The sequence below is a fragment of the Pararge aegeria genome, chromosome 2, assembly GCF_905163445.1.
Source record: "Pararge aegeria chromosome 2, ilParAegt1.1, whole genome shotgun sequence".
NCBI classification, from domain to species: Eukaryota; Metazoa; Arthropoda; class Insecta; order Lepidoptera; family Nymphalidae; genus Pararge; species Pararge aegeria.
In genome coordinates this window covers 4,020,197-4,041,997 of record NC_053181.1, presented here as the reverse complement: position 1 = coordinate 4,041,997, position 21,801 = coordinate 4,020,197, and the positions used below count along the sequence as shown (strand labels likewise).

The 21,801-nt window shown below is 36.0% G+C and overlaps 3 protein-coding genes across 6 annotated transcripts in view; 2 read left to right on the top strand and 1 right to left on the bottom strand.

The window, feature by feature from the left end:
- The window catches only part of LOC120631302 (ras-related protein Rab-32), a 39,630-nt gene extending 18,898 nt beyond the window's left edge, over positions 1–20,732 (top strand). Inside the window, exons 2-5 of one of the 4 annotated variants that reach the window (XM_039900793.1) lie at positions 7,201–7,414; positions 10,880–11,061; positions 12,495–12,638; positions 20,301–20,732. In XM_039900793.1, the coding sequence (XP_039756727.1) occupies positions 7,201–7,414; positions 10,880–11,061; positions 12,495–12,638; positions 20,301–20,426 (666 nt within the window). In that variant the 3' untranslated portion in view covers positions 20,427–20,732. The remainder of the gene's footprint in view (positions 1–7,200; positions 7,415–10,879; positions 11,062–12,494; positions 12,639–20,300) is intronic. The other 3 variants (XM_039900804.1, XM_039900813.1, XM_039900821.1) reach the window with 3 other exon arrangements.
- On the top strand, positions 976–3,559 carry LOC120631325 (protein ALP1-like). Its single transcript, XM_039900823.1, has 2 exons — positions 976–1,505; positions 2,367–3,559. Exons 1-2 carry the CDS (start codon positions 1,201–1,203, stop codon positions 3,238–3,240), a joined length of 1,179 nt encoding a protein of 392 aa, XP_039756757.1. The 5' UTR covers positions 976–1,200; the 3' UTR covers positions 3,241–3,559.
- Positions 1,499–3,997, bottom strand: LOC120631337. The gene is made up of 2 exons (XM_039900834.1): positions 3,603–3,997; positions 1,499–2,190 (listed from the first exon to the last, which is right to left on the bottom strand). The coding sequence occupies exons 1-2, from the start codon at positions 3,769–3,771 to the stop codon at positions 1,568–1,570; spliced, it is 792 nt and encodes a 263-aa protein (XP_039756768.1). The 5' UTR covers positions 3,772–3,997; the 3' UTR covers positions 1,499–1,567.
- Positions 20,733–21,801: the final 1,069 nt, after the last annotated feature.

Below are 21,801 nucleotides of genomic sequence, written 5' to 3'. Positions count from 1 at the left end.
TTACTTTTAATACATATATAAATAATTATTTATAAAAAAAAAAACTACTGAAATACTCATATGTATATTTTTGTACGTAGATTTGTTTTTTTCTATCCCATTATTTTAATAAATTACAAAGAACCACGTTGTTCTTTTGTCAATTTGTCTTTTTTTATATATTGCATTTTTATCTATTAGATTGCATAATTTCTGACCACTAGGTGACATCGCAGTGAAGGGCAAACAAGAATAAAATAAAACATATGGTCTATTGTGAAAACAATAACAATCTTCAATTTATTTACTTTTGTACCTTGCTCACTTATTTGTTTGTATACCTTACTACTTACTTTCGAACACATTCTTCTCTTAAAAAGGGATCTTGCGTAACCGTTGTCCAAACTGAAGAACAAACCGGTAACAGTAGAATCGAAGCCTCCGTGCCTTGGAATGTTTAAATTAAGTGCCTCACAAATAAATATCATAAACAATAACTTAGTTTGTAAGAGAGAACTATTATTCTCAAAGGTGTGTGGAGTCCACCAATCCGCACTGGGCCAGCGTGGTGGACTACTGCCTTAACCCTTTGTCATTGTGGGAGGAGACCCGTGCCCTGTAGTGGGCCGATAATGGGTTCATGTGATGAAATGAAAAACTATAGGTGGTTTTAAGAGAAAAAAAAATATAATTACATACTTTAGAAGCCCTTTATATTATAGCTCACACAACCTTAATAATTTTCGGATAGTTTTCTGCCCGAGTGCGACAATCTACGTAATAGGTTATCGGAAAGCACCATGTAGATTTTGAATGCAGTCAGTCATTTAAATTAACAAGGAAGTAATTATCGTTTCAGATGTGTGTTGCATGTCATAATCTTAATATATATAAATCTCCTGTCACGATGTTTGTCCGCGATGGACTCTTAAACTACTTAACCGATTTTAAATTAAATTGGCACTCCGTGAGCAGTCTGGTCCGACTTAGGGCGCTTGTACACGCTAAGAAAATTTGCCGTTCCTGCGACAGACAAGACAAATTTTTCGTGTAGACGACAAGAATTTTGTCTGTTCCACACACGAAAACTTTTCGTGTCTTCCGCAGACAAGACCAATGGAAACGTGTACACGACACGATTCTTTTCGTGCAGTCGACAGTCGGGCGTAGGGCGCGCAAGTAATAACAAGTGTAATCAGTGAGTTTCGTTTATTTATATAAATGTTAACTACAAAGCAAAAAAGAATGATAATTGCATATTATTATTATAACAAAATAAAAAAGGAAACAAAAAACAAGAGACTTTACTGGGTTCATCCAATTATACAAGAGAAAAATGAGTTTGGCGGGTTCATTACCCTTTACCGTGTCATGCGACAACATGAGGAAAAATTTGTGGATTATTTTCGCATGAAAATGTCTACGTTTGACAAGCTTTTGACAACAATAGAAAATAATATACGACATGAAAATACCAAAATGCGAGAAAGTATTCCTCCATACATTAGATTGGCCGTAACATTAAGGTAAGTAATTTTTTTAAGCATATTGATTTGAACGTTATACAATAATAAATGTCTTTGAAGTGTTACATGTTTCCAAATTCAACAGACTCCACATGTTCATATTCTTCAGAAAAGTCAAAGTGAAATTCATCTGTATGCGATGTTTCCACACTACTAATAGTTTCGGTGTCAAATTCAATGGATGTAGATTTTTGAGTACTGTAACCTGGTCGAGTCGAGTATGATGGGCCGGTATGTCGAGTATGATGAACATCACTTCCCTTTCGTTGTTGCGTAGAACGCACAAGTTTTAAAACTTCAAACTGGAAATCCACCATTTCCTCATCACTGAACTTATCAACACTCGGAGCTATACTTTTAAAAAATGACATGGCACGGCTCTCTTCTTCTTTGGTAACAGCCTTTATAAATTCTGCCATATTTTTGTCCACCTCGCTAACATCCTGTTTCTTTTTTTTCGCGATCGGTGTATGTTCTACGGGACTTTTTTCCACGTTTGTTGTTTCGGGTATATTTGACTCAGTGTCTCGGCGTGTTACAATTTTTGTCAAAAATAACATTTCGTCGTAAAAATCACATTTACGAATCTTCTTAGCACCCGATCCCGATTTCATTTCTTTAAGTCTTCTGTGACATTTCATCCACCTATCTCGCAAACTTGTCCATTTTTTTGCTGTAGACTTTGCTGAAACAAAAAACGAACTACCGTTAGAAAGTAGGTACCATCTATTGCAAGTAGACATAAACTTCATATAAAAAAGGAAATGACCTCATTGTAAGAGTAAGAACACACTTGCAATTAATCGCACTGCAAGTTGCAAGTGTGTTCTTGCTCTAAGACATTGTTACAATTTTTTACAGATACATGGCAACTGGAGATACCTTCGCACGTCTTCATTTCGATTTTCGAATCGGAATAAAAACAATAGCGAACATTGTACGTGAAGTTACTCATCATATTTGGTCAGAATTATCTACAGTTTATATGCGGATGCCAACACAAGAAGAATGGTTGAATATAGCACAAAGATATGAAATAAATGCCAATTTTCCACACTGTCTTGGAGCACTGGACGGGAAACATATTAGAATAATTAAACCCGAAGAAAGTGGATCAATGTTTTTAAATTATAAACATTTCTTTTCTATTGTTCTCATGGCTATTGTGGATTCCAACTACAATTACATTTTTATTGATGTAGGGTCGTATGGTAAAGAATGTGATTCAAATGTTTTCAAAGAAACACAGTTTTGGAAAAAACTTGTTGACAATACGTTAAACATACCATCCCCATGCTCTATAATAAATACTAACTATATATTACCATATGTTTTTGTAGCTGATGAAGCTTTCGCACTTCATGCTAACGTACTTCGACCCTACGGTGGTAACGAACTCACAAAAGAACAAAAGATATTTAATTATCGCTTGACAAGGGCAAGAAGATACGTCGAGTGTGCATTTGGAATAATGGCCAACAAATGGAGAATTCTGCACCGATCTTTAAACTTAAGTCTCGATTTAACAGTTGCTATTGTAAAAACTACTTGCGTTTTGCAAAATTTTATTCATACAGAAGAAGGTCACGTTGAGCCTTTAATCAATCGAGACCGATTAAATAGTCCATTGCATTTAGAAGGCAATAATCTCACAGCAGACGAAATTCGTCAAAAATATACTGAATATTTTTCCTCTGATGAAGGATCACTGCCATGGCAAGATAAATACACATAAAAAATAAGTTCTAAAACTAAAACCCGACTACTAAATTTTAATCCAAAAAGTGTGAAACAAGGAATTATTCTTACCTGCCATATTGTTTAAATAAACAATTACATGTTATATTTTTTTTCATGTTTATACGTATTTTATTATAAGTATTAGTCATTATCGTTTTTAGCAAAGCCGTGTCCGTATGCTACTTAGCGCTATTGAACTTATGATTGCTTGCAACTTAAATCTTTTATTGTAGATGTATTTAATGTGGGTAACGACAATGATTAATATTTATAATAATATATAGCTATATAGAATATATCTAGTAATCTGTATTTTTGAAAATTGTAAAAAGATAGTAATATGTTGTATGTACTTACCATATTCATTTTTTTTGACATTTGTCATTTCGTCGAAGTCTTTGTTTAAGATAGTAAATATTTCTCTCCATGCTTCGTATGTGAGTCTTTTATCTTTATATATGTCTAAAGTTTTGTCCCACAATACCGGTCGTCCTTCTACTAAAGTTATAAGTAACTCATCAGCCATTTTGTACTCTACGCTGCAATACACGTCCACACCAAACGCACAACGCACAACAAAAACTGGGCTGGCTCAACCCTACTACACCGCCCCCCCGCCGCTCCGCAACAACGTTCGCCGCGTCGTGTCTTGCGCAGACAAGATTTTTTTTCGTGCACCGCTGCGAGCAGTGTACACAGTTATTTTCTAGTTACGACACGAATTCTTAGGTACGCCCGGCGTTTTTTCTTAGCGTGTACAAGCGCCCTTAAGAGATAGGGTAGCTTAGATCTTTAATTATAGTCGCAATTTTATTTTATTGCAATTTTTTTGTCTATAATTAATTGACAGTCACATGTTATATATATATATACTACTATACTCATTTAAGGCTTAGCGATACTGAATACTTTAAAAACAAAATCAAACGCAGACGAAGTCGCGAGCAACAACTAGTAATTAATATATTGTAGTTATACACTACAATATATAATATTTATCATTTATTGTGATTTGAATGATGATATCTTACATCTTATTAATAACAAGTCACGACTTTCCTGCACCTATTATAATTATAATAATATAAATAAATAAATATACTACGACAATACACACATCGCCATCTAGCCCCAAAGTAAGTGTAGCTTGTGTTATGGGTACTAAGTCAGCTGTTGAATATTTTTATGAATATAATGCACATAAATACTTATATTATACAGACAAACACCCAAACACTGAAAAACAATCATGTTCATCACACAAACATTTTCCAGTTGTGGGAATCGAACCTACGGCCTAGGAATCAGAGAGCAGGGTCGCTGCCCACTGCGCCAGTCGGCCGTCAATACTGATACTTGAACCAATAAACTTGAGCGTTCACCATATACTGATTTTATGTGTTACTATTTTAAGGGTTTCCAATCAGTCCAAATCAGCTGCAATAATATACTTATTTTAAATTAAAAATATATGTTAAATTAAGAATTAAACCACATTATTTAAGTATTTTTATTTTGTTAACAATTAAATACATTTCGTTCTCCTATGATAAATGATTAAGGATTCGTGATGTTATAACTGAAAAAGTTGATAAAAATCATCAGTCATCTTAGTACCTATAAAACAAGCTACGCTTACTTTAGGGCTAGATAGCGATGTACTGTCGTAGTATATTTATTATATATCCTCTCAAACAGTGGCGTGCAGTACGAGTTTAAAAACCTAATGATAGGCATTGTTATTGTTATAAAAAGCCTATCCTTAAGTATTTTTAACTCGTACTGGAGAATTTCTTCAATTGATATCATCTACATACCCTGTGCATGCCCTCTATGCACGCCACTGTTTGAGAGGATATATAATAAATATACTAAGACAGTACATACATCGCTATTTAGCCCTAAAGTAATTGTAGCTGGTTTTATAGGTACTAAGATGACTGATGATTTTTATTATGTGAAGAATATACGTAAATACTTATAATATATATATGATATAATACATATAATATAATGAGGATAATAATAATATATATATCCGCTGTGATCATGATAAAAGATAACAAGCTGCCTCTACGAGAATAACCGGTATGTCGAAGCATCAATAAATTCTTGGTTCGGAAGCGTACAGTAAATTGTCTTTTAATTGACGTGAATTAACTAACGGACGTATCAGACGTAAATAGGACGTGCAAAGTTTGTATTCTGTACTAGCAGCTGCCTGCCAACTCATAAATTTAAGTTTGGTATTTGGGTGCCTAGTAATAGTAATCTGCCTTGCTACAGATCACGAGGGTTTGATTCCCGAGTCAGGCCTAAAATTCGTAAATTAAAATCCCGAATTGTCTCCACCACCAATCGCGCCAGGGAGGCCGATAAGAGCAGACTTCGGTATGTTCAAGTCTAGAATGGGTCTTTCCGAAATAAAGCTGTTATTTACTCAGTCAATGCTGAAAGAAAGATACTTTCATATACTTAAACGTCATTTGTACTCCACTTTTTTCTATTTCTTTTCCTGTCGATTTCCGTAACTGTGTTGTAATAAATTGAGGATATCAATAAATAAGTATTCAAAAAACCCCCGACGTTTCATATAGTGTACATTAAACTAGTCAACTCTTCTCATTTGACACTTACGTTAATTCGCCATTTTGTTGTGGTGGCCATCTTGAACCGATTTCCATCAAACAATGTTATGAACACTAACGATTTATGACATTTATCTTTCAAACATAATAACAAAATCAAAATCGATTCATCCGTCCGTTCGGGAAATATGATGCTACCGACAGACGCACACAGACACATATATTTCAAACTTAAAACACCCCATAGTTTCTTAATAGGTTTTTTTTTTTTTTTTTTATTAACGATAGGCCAGCGTTTGACGACAATCATGCCCGTTAGAAAGCAATGATGAGGTCTAGGTTGGAGCACGCTTGCCTAGAAAAAGCCTATTCACTCTAGCCTTGAAGGTACTTAAATTATACGTGGCAGGAAACACAGTTACCGGGAGGGCGTTCCACATCTTAGCGGCACGTATCAGAAACGTGGATAAAAAACGTTTCGTGCGTGTTGATGGGATATCAACCACATAAGGATGCCACCGCTCTCGGTGTCTCGCTGTTCTGTGGTAAAACGGGGAAGGGGGAACAAGATTGTGAAGTTCCTGAGCACACTCACCGAAGTATATCCGGTAAAAAACCGATAAACAGGCAACATTGCGTCGGTGCTGGAGACTATGTAGTTTCGCCTGCGTTAACGAATTGTCGCCTATAATTCTCCTGGCGCGACGATCCACCGAATCCAAAGCTTCAAGTTGGTACTTGGCAGAGCCACCCCACAGGTGACTACAGTACTCCATGCAGGTTCGCACTTGAGCCTGGTACAGTGCGAGGCGTTGACCTGGCGTGAAGTACCGCCTAACCTTATTGAGGATACCAAGTTTTTTAGCTGCCACTTTGGCTTTGGACTCGATGCATTTGCCAAAATTGAGATTGGATGAGATGTTGACACCCAAGAGCTCAATATGGTCGCTAATTGGTACGGATACACCCCGGAAAGTGGGAGCCAAGGTGAAAGGGCTCTTTTTTGCGGAAAATAAACACGACTGCGTCTTGGCAGCATTGAACTTAACCAAATTGGCGTCACCCCAATCAGACACCTCTTTTAGAGTCAAGTTAATACGCTCCACCAAGGACTCTCTATGCTCAAGGATATCATTAGCACTGGCCCTAGGGCTGGACAAGTACCTCTCCGTAACGGTGCTGTCATCAGCGTACCCAAAAAAAAGGTTAGGTTACACATCAGGTTAATAAAAAAAGTATAAAATAAATTTGTGTCCTTGAAACTTTAAGCACGCTTCCAGCCCTTATAGCAGCTCTCTCAAAAGCTTAGCCGATATGCACTAATTCATTAGCTAGATTCTTATCTAACAGTTTTCCTTTTGTTATAGGCCCACGCCACAGCTAGCGCTGAGAGGAGGGAGCACCTGTACAAGATCCTGGTTATCGGGGAGCTGGGCACAGGGAAGACTTCCATCATTAAGCGATATGTGCATCAGTTCTTCAGCCAGCATTACAGGGCGACGATTGGAGTCGACTTCGCCCTTAAAGTTCTTAACTGGGACGCGAATACGATAATACGACTGCAGCTATGGGATATAGCAGGTTAGTTTTCCTTTATCAACATCGTATATTTAAATATTATTGATATTCATTGTATCTCTATCTATATATATAAAAGAGAAAGTGTGTGGGTATGTTCCGTATAGGCTCCGAAACGGCTGGACCGATTTCAATGAAACTTTCAGGGAAATTGATCGCCGGATTGACCTGGCGAGTAATCCTGTAAAGTTTGGTGACGATCGGAGCACTCCTATTTTTGAACTGTCAAACTGTCAAATACAGCTTTTATTTACTATGATCATATTCTATTGTTGGGTGTACATGGGTGTAGATAATGATCTTCACCCGCTCCAGAAGTGAATAGAAGAGAATGAATACGGAGAGAAATAAATGATTTAATATATTATAAGACTTAAATTAAAAATTTAATGATGTAAGTTTATTGTTTAAAAAAAATAAAGCAAAATCTAGCCCGGCGGAGCAGGCTGGGTACGCTAGTAGATATAAATTTATATAAATTATTAGTATGCTTATATAATATTGTTCAGAAGTTTATTATACATAAAAGAAGAAATGGTCATAAATTAGTGACACCTGCATATCTACATTTGTATTTGTGGGATTGAGTATACGCTTTTATAATATGATTCCTAAGGTAATTTTGGACCTAACAAATCATAAGTTTAATAAAGAATATTAAAACACATTTATTACATCGAGGTTACTATACAATTGATGAATTTCTTAATGAAAAGGTTGCTTAGAAGCATACGGCTTCATACGCTTTCATTTATCATAAGATAGAAAAATAAATTTTAAATTGTAAAATGTAAATTGTTGATGTTGGATAAGAGCAACCGCCGATTTTCTTGCCGGTTGAATCTGCCTGCCGAATCGGTGGTAGAGTCACTACAAACAGACAGACTTGACGTTTCAAAAGTGCTTATGAATCTTGAATTTATATATAGTATTTATGTATATATTTATATGCACCACCTACCTCTCGTCTTGGGCAGTGTTTTACGCCATCGGTTGCCTAGAAGAGATCGCTATGTAGCGATAAGGCCGCCTTATTGTATAAAACTAGTTGTTTATTTTAAATAATTTTTTCTTGTATTTTTATGTGGTGTACAATAGAAGTGTATTCATTCATTCATAAATATTAAATAAATAATAGGTACTAGAACAATACACACATCGCCATCTAGCCCTAAAGTAAGCATAGCCTGCGATATGGGTACTAAGATAGCTGATGAATATAAACACCCAGACACTGAAAAACATTTATGTTCATCACACAAACATTGTCCAATTGTGGGAATCGAACCCACGGCCTTGAACTTAGAAAGCAGGGTCGCTGCCAACTGCACCATTCAGCTGTCATATCGACAGAGCTCGTTCGGAGAAAAACTTGCGCCATATTTATTTATTTAAGTAACTTACTCATTTAGCATATTTTATCCGAGGGAACGAGCCTGGTGGTTTGAGACACAGGTTTTATCTAGTTCAAGTATCAGTCCCCACATCATAACTGTGTAACAAAAGAGCCCGTAAGCATCATACTGTACCTAAATAAGTAATGCGAAGAAAATAATTAATCATTCATACATTCATTCATTCATTCATTCATTCATGCAGCATATCTGTATTCCTGCCTGAGAGGAGTGGTTGCCGATAAAATTACAGGCACATGAGGCTTAAAACCTACGCCTCAAAGGCATTTTTTAGGGCGAATAGCGAGGAGTTTTCGACCTACAATCAAGCTATCCTGCTTGGTCCATCAATTATAACCATAATAAACCAGTTACGCATAATCATTCCCAACCTATTAATACTTCACCGCCATTTTGTAGATGTCAGTTATGATTTAAGGAAGTACTTAAATACTTTTTGTTCTCACCTGTTAGTCATAAACAACGATAAAATGTCAATGGTTGACAGCATATCCGACATTAATTGTTTCCATAAAAATATGGATGACATGGGATTAGTGTTTTCTTGGATATTTATGTCTTTGATGATTATTTATTTGCTATTGTTCATGTCCTTGTTATTAATGGTTTCTTATTAACACATCTTAGGGGTGAGTTATATACACAAATGTTACATTCCCCACTTAGTATATTAATGTCCCCTAATGATGAGCACAGGCCTCCTGTCGCATAGGACAGAGAGTTTTAGAGCTTAGACCCACCACGCTGCCCAATGCGGGTTGGTGGGCTTAGTGTAAGTGTAAGATTTGAAGGATTTATATTCTGGCATTAAATTAGCGCAGGGAAGCGGTGATATCGCAGTTGGTAGGAGCTCGACTTCACTCTCGGGGGGCCGAGTTTGAACACGCACCTCTAACTTTTCTAAGTTATGTGCGTTTTAGGTAATTAAAATTATCACTTGCTTCGTCGGTAAGGAAAACATCGTGAAGAAACCTGCATGCCTGAGAGTTCTACATAATGTTCTCAAACGTCGAGTCCACCAATGCCAGCCAGCGTGGTGGAACTTAAACCCTTCTCATAGTGGGAGGAGACCCATGCCCTGTACTGGATCGCTATGATAATGACGATGATGAGAGTAACCTTTGAACAAAGGACAGACTTACTACTCAAGTCAGGTCAATCAAGGAGTCTTCTTCTTCATCGTTTATCCTAACGACTCTCTAATAGACGGACCAAGTAAATGGCCACCTCACGGAAATTAAGAACTATTTTATGGCCAAGCTTTTTTATGGCACACCGTTTTGTATTCATCATCGTAGGTCCAGCAATGGGTTATAATAGCAATATAGGCTTGTAGGGAGTTCCAAAATCCATGGTGCCAAGCCGTAAGTTTCCAGCGACTCCCAGCGACTCACTTGATTTCGTCTGTCCACCGCGTTGAGGGCTGCCCTACTATGAGTTTACCGGTGTGTTGTCGCGATTCCAGCACCTTGGGACTGTGCTATTTGCTCTACTCATTGCCACTGCAGCTTCGCGACTTACTGGTGGTGCCAAGCTGCTTGTTTCCAGCGACTCCCAGCGACTCGCTTGATTTCGTCTGTCCACCGCGTTGAGGGCTGCCCTACTATGAGTTGTACCGGTGCGGTGTCGCAATTCAAGGACCTTGCGCTTCGCGACTTAGGGGGCGTCCATAAATTACGCGAGGTGTTTTTTAAAATTTTCTGTCCGTCCCTCCCTCAAATGTCTTTTCAGATGTCTTGAGATTTTATTCGACCCCCTCCCCCATCCCCCGATCTCACGTGAGATTATTCAAAATGTGGGTTTCTTACGTAAACGCGCTGGATTTTTATTGTAAAAAGACAATTGGACCAACATAGTATAATTTTTTTTTGTTTCAATCAGAGAAAAAATTGCGTGATATTTGCCGAGACCCTCTCTCCAACGTAAGATTAGATGAGATTTGACTTGACCCCTCCCCCCTTAAACATCTCACGTATTTTATGAAAGCCCCCTTATTACAGTTTATTTTTATTTCAACCACTATTCGATGACAAGCATTCCATTTGTTTGATAGGTCAAGAACGCTTCGGCAACATGACCCGGGTTTACTACAAAGAGGCCGTTGGAGCTTTCATAGTGTTCGACGTGTCCCGCGTGGCGACCTTTGACGCGGTGGTCAAGTGGAAAAACGACCTTGATACCAAGGTGCAGCTGCCCGACGGATCGCCCATACCCTGTATATTACTGGCGAACAAGGTGACTGAATTTTCTTGTTTTTTCCGCTTGAAGTTTTTTTTTTAACCTAAATACACTAGCGCTTGACCACAATTAAACTAGAAGAGACTGTATATAACTCTTCAATTATGGAACGTCAACAAAAAGTTTTTACATTTATCTTTGTCGGCCTACGCTCATTCTAAATGGCAGTGTGAATTAGCGATTTTGTAGAATTGTGAATGTTAATATACTTATCTATTACATTAACAAAGCAAAAATTTATCAACGGCTGGGTGTACGGGAAAATTCCTTTGAGTTTATGCTTACACCTTTAAATTAAGACCTGTGATGTATATTATGTGTGATTAAAACTGAAATAAATAAAAAAAAAAGTGATGGAAAGTTTAGATGTGGCTTAAGATGGGTCACGCATGCCTAGAAGATGTCTATTCACTCTAGTTTTAAAGATACCCAGGTTGTAATAATTAAGAAACACAGAACTCGGGAGGGCGTTTTAAACCCCAGCCTAAGATGCAAATCGCTTTGTGTGAGTTTTTAGGATATTGAGAACATAGGGATAATATAGTTAGCCCTTAACTGCAATCTCACCGGCTGGTAAGTCATGATGCAGTCTAAGATGGTAACGGGCTAAACTGTTAAGGATAAGACATTTATTAAACCCTTACTATTAATCGGTTTATACGCGATATCGTAACGGGACGATAAATCGCTTAGCGACACTTCTTTATCGGTTGAGTGGTAACTAGCTGCAGTTGTAGCCTCCCACCAGACAAGACCAGAGAAAATCCAGAAATTATTAACTCCCCCATCAAACCGGAGACCTCCCACTTAAAACTGCAGCGGTCATAATAGCCAACAAGTCACCGCAAAGATCTAGAACGTTTTTCGGGTTTCCGTATTCCCTTGTACCTATAATATATTATTATCTCAGTTGCAGATCTATAATACAAAATATTTTTTATCTTATTAGTTAACTACTCTGAATATAATTTATGAACTTAGCTAAACTTATATTAAATATGTCAATTTGTTGGTGTTCAGCATTCAGATTACTAGTTACGAATACGGCGTACGTAACGAATCACGTTGCGTTTTGCCAGGCACTCGCATAGCTAACGAGTATTTGTTATACGTTAATGTATTACGTGTGATTCTGTTGGTGATGCGTTGAATAAATAAACAAATAAATTGTTTAAATTAAAAATGCAACCCGTAAGTTAGAGATGTGTGCTCTGGGGATCAAACTCCGTTCCTCCGTAAGGCAGGTCGAAGTCTAACCATTAGGCTATCACGGCTAAACCTTTGAAGCATTATAATAGGTCATTCATAATTTTTGTCATAAATGTTAGGTTCTGGTAATATTTGTAAACCGACAGGTGCAGGTTTCATTACCACTAGTTAAGGGAAAAGGTAATATTACATCTTGACATCCATCTTTTTTTGTTCCGTAGTGTGACCAGCAAAAAGAGGGAATAGTGAATTCACCCACAAAAATGGACGAATACTGTCGGGAAAAGGGTTTCGCGGGATGGTTTGAGACTTCAGCAAAGGAAAACATAAATATTGAAGAGGCAGCACGATCTTTAGTTAATAAGGTAAGGCTTTTTTGTTTTTGCTATAAATAAAAAATAGGCTGTAAATGCGTTTAGATTCGAGAGAGAGCACAGTTTGCTATATAATGGTAACGTTATCATGGTCGAGTAAAAGTTAGAGTTAACTATCTCGTGGTACTATACCCTATACTAGCCCTACTGGATAATATCATCACTTGTGCTCGTCGTGATTCTCTCTTAAGATTGCCAAACGTAGTGTCGTCGAGCCTTTATGGGCAGGAGACCGTTTAGCTCACCGGGGAAAGGATACCGCGAAGGCACGAGTGGAAATAATATCCAAATATTATATGTGTTATAATAAACGTGGGTAAACGTGTCCTGTTGCCTGTGTACATGCTTTGGTGGACACGTTAATTCTATCCCATGTCAGTGAATATAATATTTGTCTTCTGTCCATGAAAGCCGTGCTGGAGAGTGTAAGTTCTAAATTTCTGTCTCCTATGAGAGAAGAAGTCTATTCTCAGCAGTGGGATAAGATGACGATGTTAAAAATTGAAAGGCCGTTTGCTTGCTTTTGTCCATATAAATATGTAACCTGCATAATTGGCAAATCGTTAAATATTTTATAGATTTGTAGATGTTTTAATAAAATGTTAAATTCCCACGCTTAATAAATTACCCAGCATATCGTATTATTCTCAAATTATCGAGTAATTTATTTAAATGTAGATTCTTATTACGTAATCCAGTCTATATAATTACACTTTTTCTTATCTTTATACTAATTTGATCTATCAGATTTATGTGCATTGATAACGTCTGCATACGTAATTTGATATTATTCACGACCTATCCTTATATATCCATATCAATACGTCATCGTCCTACTAATTTATATCACTCTGTTGGACTCAGAACTCGTCATTCGTACGATGAGAGACCGTTTTAGAGCTTAAATAAATAAATAGTTTTTTTTTAATTTGTACAGTACCTATACTACATGCCGTAAGGTGGCGTTTGAGAATATATGTGTAAAGTGGTAATTTAACCATTAGATTTTTGCTTTCCCTACTGAATAGAATACAGCTCAGCGAAAGCTGCATCGCCATAGAACTTTCACGCAGAGTTCAAAATCTAACTCAGGTATTTATTGCGCGGGAGCATCGCATTTATTGTTTAAAACGAAAAAGCGGTCTACACAACCGCTTTTTCGTTTTAAACAATAAATGCGATGCAAACCCACTTTCTTGCCATTTGCTACTTGAGTCCAAAAGATTGGTTATGATCGGTCGAAACAGGTATGCACACTTTAATTAACAGAATATAGTTAATACTCGTATAAACCAAAAACAGTCCTGTATTACTTTAGAAGTTAGAGGCACTCAGCGGGCAGTGGGAGAGATTACTGGAAACTTTTCGACGAGCTTGTGTAATTGTTACTAGTATAAAAACAAATACTTTTTTATTTTATTCCACTATAAGTTAGCCCTTGACTGCAATTTCACATGGTGATAAGTTTCTACGCAGACTAAGATGGTAGCGGGCTAACCGGTTAAGGAGATGATAGTTATACCCCTAATCGGTTACCACGCGACATCGCAACGGAACACGAAATCGCTTATAGGCACGTCTTTGTTGGTAGGTTGGTAACTAACCACGGTCAAAGCCTCCCACCAGGCAAGCTTATACTTATTGACTTAACTTATTCATATTATGTGTGAATTCTTGTTCTATGATTGTTTAAAAACTCTATAGCACGCATACATTTTATATAAAGTAAACACATATTATATATAGAAGTAACTTAGAATAGAAAACGGGGCTTGCAAATGTGGTCTCATCGCTAAAGCGATCTCTTCCAAACAACCTTTGTCGTTAGAAAAAACGAAGGATATTCAAATTTTATAGGGATCTTATTTTAAAACATGCATTTTTGTGATACACATAAAAATCCTAACTAATTGACAATAGTCTTCCCCATGAATATAAAATATTATAGAATAACTGTTTTTGCGTGTTGAGCCGTCGCGTCGTGTCTTACCGATATAGTAAGAGATAAGCTAAAGTGGCAATGTGCGGTCTTGTAGCACGGACCTATGAAAATTACACGTTGGGGTCACTGGCAATACGCAGTGAAGTCTTGTCGCAGTAATCGCGGGACTGTGGAAATCCTTTCAACCTTTGTCCAGCAGTGGACGTCGATCGTTTGAAATGATGATGATGATGAATGATGAAAATGATGAAATTTAATTACTCTAGGTACAGTTTAGAGGATTCTCATTGAGAATGATTCTAGACGTTTCTAATAACATCATCACTGGTCTGAGCAAATAAACAACATTTGTTATGTTACATTTACATATTTGACTCGTAAAAAATGACCTTCCTTTAAAAAATACTTTCGAAAACAAATGTTTAGGTATAAATCAAAAGACCCTTTGGACGGAGTTTTTAATTTTGTCAATGAAACTTTAAAACCATTTAGGGAAACATTTTATTCATTCTTATCACTATAAAAAGTTTTACTGAGTATAATATAAATTTTAAAGTAGCCTTCTAAGAGATGGAATTCCAAAATCTTATCTTATATCTTTAAACGAGCAATTCTTGTATATATATAATTAAATGGCTCCAACGATTTTCATGAAATTTAGTATACAGGGGGTTTCGGGGGCGATAAATCGATCTAGCTAGGATTCATTTATATTGGAATATCGGGCAAAAACTGCAAAAAATATCCTTTTTGAGAGATTCTGATGCGTACGATGCGTGAACGGTAAACGTTACGCCAAACGACGGAAGTGTGTAGTAAGTATGTCGGAATTGTTGTTTCTTTAAAGTTCTATAAAACAGTCCGCGACAACATAAGAATATTTTTTTAGTTGGCACATTTGCGGGCGAAGTCGCGCGGGTTCGCTAGTATAACTTAAAACTCAAAACTCGGCAAGACCTCGATCACGACGCAAAGGTGAGCGCTGTGAATTTAAGAACAATTTAGTAAATGAGCCCGGAACGTTCGGTTCCCGTCACAGGTCATTTGGGAATATATAATTTCTGAATTTTGCTCTTTACTGGTCTGGTGACGTGGCAAGTTACCACCCTACCGACAAATACGTGCCGCTAAGCGATTTAGTTCTCAATGTTGGTATTTCGTAACACCGACGTTAAACCTGGATTCGGTCGATTACTTTTTATTAGGAGCACAATAGCTCCTTTGTGTATTAAGTTTATTTTATAGTCAATCGAGCTTAAGTGTCATTATGTGGGAAATAATTTAAGGCACGATCTCACTAGGCGTTTCAATACAAATACAAATATTGTATATTTCCAGAAGACCTATTGTAGATGCTTCCAACTAGCTATAAGCGATAATCATTGGTTGCCAGGAAGAGATGGCTATGTAGCGATAAGGCCTCCAAATTGTGCCCTCTGCCTATCTTCCTCTATTGTATTTATATTGTTCATACTACTTTTGTAAATTCTATCTGCGGTGCAAAAGGTGTATTAATTTGTTAATTCATAACGATAACGCCCGCTTTACAATATAATTCTATTAATATTATAAATGTGAAAATGTGGATGTTTATTACTGAATCATGCAAAAACGGCTGAACGGATTTGGATGAAATTTGGTATGCATGTAACATGGAAAGAACACAGGCTAATTTTATTCCGATTCCTTCGAGCTAAACCGCGCGCAGACCGCTTTTATATTTGGTATGCATGTCAGACATGTATTTTCTATACCGACCCCTCAAATAGTTACCGTTGTAGGATTAAAAATTGTTAACGAGCGAAGCATTAGACCCAATTCCGAAGAGAAGCTTGTAATATAATAAATATACTACAATACACATATCGCCATCTAGCCCCAAAGTAAGCGCAGCTTGTGTTATGGGTACTAGAATAGCTGATAAATATTTTTATGAATAATACACATGAATACTCAGACACTGAAAAACATTTTCCAGTTCTGAGAATCGAACCCACGGCCTTGGGAACAGAAAGCAGGGTTGCTGCCCACTGCGCCAATCGGCTGGCAAAACTTAAACTGTGATTATATAAGGAATAGTATCGCGATGCGAGACAAACTGAGAGGATCCTTGGGAGGTTGTTTGGAAGAGATCGCTACTAATCGATAAGGCCGCCCTTTGTATCTTACTTTTTAAGTTTATTTTTGTTGTGTCCATTGTTTTTTTTTCCTATTTATGGTGTACAAATAAAGTGTATAAATAAATAAATAAATAAGATCCTGGGCAGTTTGAAGAGAATAACATAGCCTCGCTTTGCATAAATACTAAACATCACTAAGACATACAAATTAAAAAAAAATTAAAAGCGATGATAGCGCAGTGGGTAGGAGCTCGACTTCACGTTCGGGGGGCCGAAATTAAATTCCAGCACGCGCCTCTAAAATTTTCTAAGTTCATTCAGTAAGCCTCTCATTTATGCCTGAGAGTTCTACATACATTATGTAGAACTCTCAGGCATAAATGAGAGGAATACTCAAATGTATGTGGAGTCCACCAATCCGCACAGAGCCTGCGTGGTGGACTGAGGCCTTTATCCCTTCTCAACCCGTGCCCCGTAGTGGGCCGATGATGAAAATTAAATTTTGAAATACATTTTTAGCATTTGGTTTACCGTACAATTGATTAATTTCGAAAGTTTTTATGTCACACGAGAAGGACTGACGAACGTAAAACTAGAAAATGTTTATTTCGTAAAAGGGCAACTGCTAAGATTCTTGCCGGCTTCATTCGGTAGAATTTGCCTTGCAAAATTGTGCACGGTGGTAGAATCACTACGAACAGACAGACGTAATTTCAAAAGTGCATAGCCCTACTTTGAACGGGGCGAATTGTTTACGAGAGTGAAAAATCTATTTTAAGATAAAATAGATTCAACCTTGAAATAATTTAGATGCTTGTTGAAAATATTAAGATGATGATAAAAAGTTATCTTAAGTTACATAGAAATGCGTTAAGTGCGACAGATAAAATTATTTATTGCCTTCTAAATGTTTAAACGACATCGTTCGAATACTATACCATTTTGTTGAAGGAGACTTTTTTTATTCAACATGACATAGACCTGTCAGAGGCTTTTATTTCATATCTAATTCTGTACAATAATGTAAGGTGATATCTACATTCATCTCACAAAGCTCACAAGCAGCTTAGCCGGGTATATTTTTTTCCTTTTTTTTTGCAACATTTTATTTATGATCCGCGCTTATTGTTCGTTGCGGAATGGTATATATCGTGACATCTATAGCCTTCCTCGATAAATTAACTATCTAACACGAAAATTAGTTCCTGAGATTAGCGCGTTCAACCAAACAAATCTTCAGCTTTACGATATTAGTATAGATTTAGAAGTGACAACCCTAAAATGTTGTAAAGTAAGGTTTACATTGAACGGAAAAGTTTCGATATTTCCATTTTATGCAATCAAATAGAAGGTAAAATTTTACACTTTTAGCTTTTGAAGCTCAAATCTCTAAAGTTTCGCGAAGCACGCTATGCCGGAGTGCGCTTATTGCACGTTTGTATATCGTAGTTGTTTGAGTGTTCAAAATTTATCATATATGTATCTATTGCTATTACATGTTGAAGATAGGTAGATAAGGTTTAAAGTCATTTATGCTCAAAAGAAACAGAAATGAAAGTAACATAAGTAAGTGGTAATTAAACTCTAGTTAGATACGAAACTAGCAGCGTAAACTAAAACAGCTCTTAGAAGGTGAACAAAATCGCGCATTCCGATTATTACTTGACTACTCGCAGAAAATATACTGCTTCTGTGTTTTTTTTTAATCTTCTTCTGTATTTTTTTTTGTGTGATAATAAAGAGTATTTAATAAAGAGTATTTAATAAAGAGTATTTAATAAAAATTTTATTTTTATTTATTTATGAACGTGTTTTAATAAAATTTCAGTATAATTTATAAGTATTTAAGATTGCCTTTAATGTTCAATACAATACAAAGTTATTGAAATAAAAAGGAGCACCCAAAAGTGACACAATTAAAACATTTTTTATTTTCTTATGTAGTGACGCACGCTGGTCTAAGATGCCCACAAAAAGCTCTTCTGGGTAAAAAAAAACTTCATTTGATAGTCTTCATAAAAAATAGAAATAGGCATCTCCAATAATTTGTAATTCAAAGTATTTTTCTGCTTGTCTCCGATTCAGTCAAAATGCACCAGTATGAGCATACTGTGTTGAATAAATCACACAGATAATAAAGCAATTCATCTTAAACGGAACGTAGGCAATTTGTTGTTAAAAAAAAAAAACTAATTTAAATATTAGACGCCATATATCAACCTTTTGTGTAATACATAAACTGTGCGATAATCAAATGATTGCTATTAATAAATTAACATAATATATATGGATGATAAATTCAAGCGATTAGGCCCTTGAATTTCTCTGACAAAACGAGCGTTGAATGTCGAGCTTAAAGAATAAATATATCGCTGTGACATCCGCGTTTATAACAAATCTCTTGGGAACCATTTGTTATACTGCGATAAAAAGTAGCGTTTGTTACTCTCCTTTATTTGAACTAACTCTATGCCAAAAATCAAGTACATTGGTTGATTCGTTAGAGGGTAAAGGAAGGTTATTTCATTATTTTCTGGTTGTAACGGATTTATTAAGCTTATTGACCAATGTACACAATATTTACTGTGGAAAAGCAATGGTGAAAATTCAGTTGTACCAAAATCTATCAACTAAGCTGAATTGCCAACTTTAAAAGTGGTGCTTTCCTTTTACACAAAGAAAACAATTAAATATATGGCAAAAAAAGATTTTGATTTGATTTTTGACACTACAGAAGAAGAACATACAGAATCCGTGTACACGACTAATATTCGGACTAATATCGCACGGCCGATTGGCGCAGTTTTCAGTTCCTGCTTTCTGAGTCCAAGGCCGTGGGTTCGATCCCCATAACTGGAAAATGTTTGTGTGATGAGCATGAATGTTTTCCAGTGTCTGGGTGTTTATATGTATATCATAAGTAATTATTTATATTATTAAAAATATTCATCAAACATCTCATCCGAGTAACACAAGCTACGCTTACTTTGGGGCTAGATGGCGATGTGTGCGTTGTCGTTGTATATAAATTATTTATTAATGTATATTGAAGTTTCAACACACAGCTCGTGTTTCTCGAACAAGGATTTAGTCACTTCATTAATTTAGCAGTCGAAAGTAATTATTTTACCTCTGTTCTAAACGTTTAACATAAAATGAGAAGAACAGGAAAAGTTTGTGTGAAAAGGGAGACGTGTTCGGGGGGTCTTCTCTGTTTTTGGACACAATGCACTTCATGAAATAATGGCTGAATAAGGATTCTGTATGCTCTTAATTCTAAGTTTATCACAGCATCGGTAGCATTAAAACTATTTCTAGAATTGGTAATCTAATTCGATCTGTGTACAACGGAATTAGTATAGACATACCAGATTACCTTCTGATTAGATGGAAAAAATCTATTTTATGTATATATGCACTCATACTTTTAACAAAAGCTTTTGTTTTTAGTTGAGCAATAAAATAAAAACAATTTCCCTCGGATAATGGACGGAAATATAGCATTTATTGTGTTTTTGTGTTTAATTAGATTAGTCCCACATTTACAGTCATCTGAGAATTGTCTTGTACATGTGACTTTATTTATTTCAGATTCTTCTAAACGACAAATTACTACAAAGCAACGACAAAGACGGCGAGAAGTTTGCGCTCGACCACAAGATAGCTAATGGTGAGAACAATCGAGAAGCAAATGCAGGCAAGTTCTGCGCTTGCTGACCAACTGGTGCATGCATAGAGTTTGATTATACTGAAATCGTGGGTTTACATAGCGACGTTATGTTTGCTATGTTCTCTGAATTAACGAGGCTTATAATACACATGTTGATTTAACGACGAATCAAGCCCATAACATTAAGAAAAATATCTACTAATCGCTTGTACTACTTATAACAAATTATTACCACAATGATAAATAAAATGATAAATAAATAAAATGTGCAAAAATGGAAAATATATATAGTATGCCTTTACATCTTGGCCATTTTTATACCTTAACATTTCTTAAATGTAGTTCAACGGGTACATACCACGATAATATTTTGGATTTGTCTATATTTCGACGCAGTTGCATGGATCGTGGTCAAACGAGCGACAGTCGAAATATCGACAAATCCAAAATACCCGTTGAACTATATTTAAGAAATGTTGATTAACCACGAAAATCTTAGTTTAAAACCTTATCATTTGTTTAAAAATAAACACTTAATGAAGTTTATTTTCATTTTGTTCTAATTTAAACATTGATTGATGAAACTTTTACATTAGATAAATATAAAAATAGACGTGGAAAGACGATTAGGGAAAAGTTTGTGACATTTAGTAGATTCGTCGATATGTAAACCTGCCTTGAGTTAAAAGAGATCATTATTATGATTATTTAAGAGTTTTATTTTATCTGTCGTCGAAAGCCAATTAACTCCCAGTTTGTGACTTTTAGTACCTAGGTTCGTCGATATGTAAACCTGCCTCGTGTTAAATGACATCAGAGTTATTATTAACGTAGAGTTTTATTGTATCTCTATCAACGAAAAAATATCGAACGAAAACACACACACACACACACATCGGTATTTGTATATATCGCTAATATACTGTGAAAACCAATTATATCAAGCTTTCTGTAGATTTAGAGATTTTAGATTATTTGGTTTAAATAGTAAAATCCTTTAGAATCCAATTGAATTTACTATATATATTTAGTTGAAAGTGTTAAAATTTTGTATTTAAATATTGCATTAATTTAAAACTTTTTTTTTTGACATAATTCGTTTTCACTACATTTAAAAGTTAGGCATTGAAAAGGTTAACGCACACCGAGACAAACCGTAACTATTAATAGAGAAAAACTTCACCAACTTCTATGTGTAAAGTGCTAGAACCTATCTAGATTTTTTAGGAGCAGCGCTGCGAAATTCCTTTCCCTGTGTGCGCTAGCCTTTATATTTCAGCCAATATTTAGTGCTTTAAGTTAAGAAAGTGGTAAAGGCGTGCAATAGGTTTGCGGCTGATTAAATTGCCTCGATCTACTCAAGAGACGTCCCGAGTACGTTGTTATAACATTCACCCTTATTTGCAACTTTCCGTATTCGGT

Excerpts from the sequence above, each read along its gene's own strand:
- LOC120631325 (XM_039900823.1), top strand. The coding sequence starts at position 1,201 with ATGTTAACTACAAAGCAAAAAAGAATGATAATTGCATATTATTATTAT. Across the intron at positions 1,506-2,366 it reads AGATTGGCCGTAACATTAAG|ATACATGGCAACTGGAGATA; the intron begins GTAAGTAATTTT and ends AATTTTTTACAG.
- LOC120631337 (XM_039900834.1), bottom strand. The coding sequence starts at position 3,771 with ATGGCTGATGAGTTACTTATAACTTTAGTAGAAGGACGACCGGTATTG. Across the intron at positions 2,191-3,602 it reads TGTCAAAAAAAATGAATATG|CAAAGTCTACAGCAAAAAAA; the intron begins GTAAGTACATAC and ends TTTTTGTTTCAG.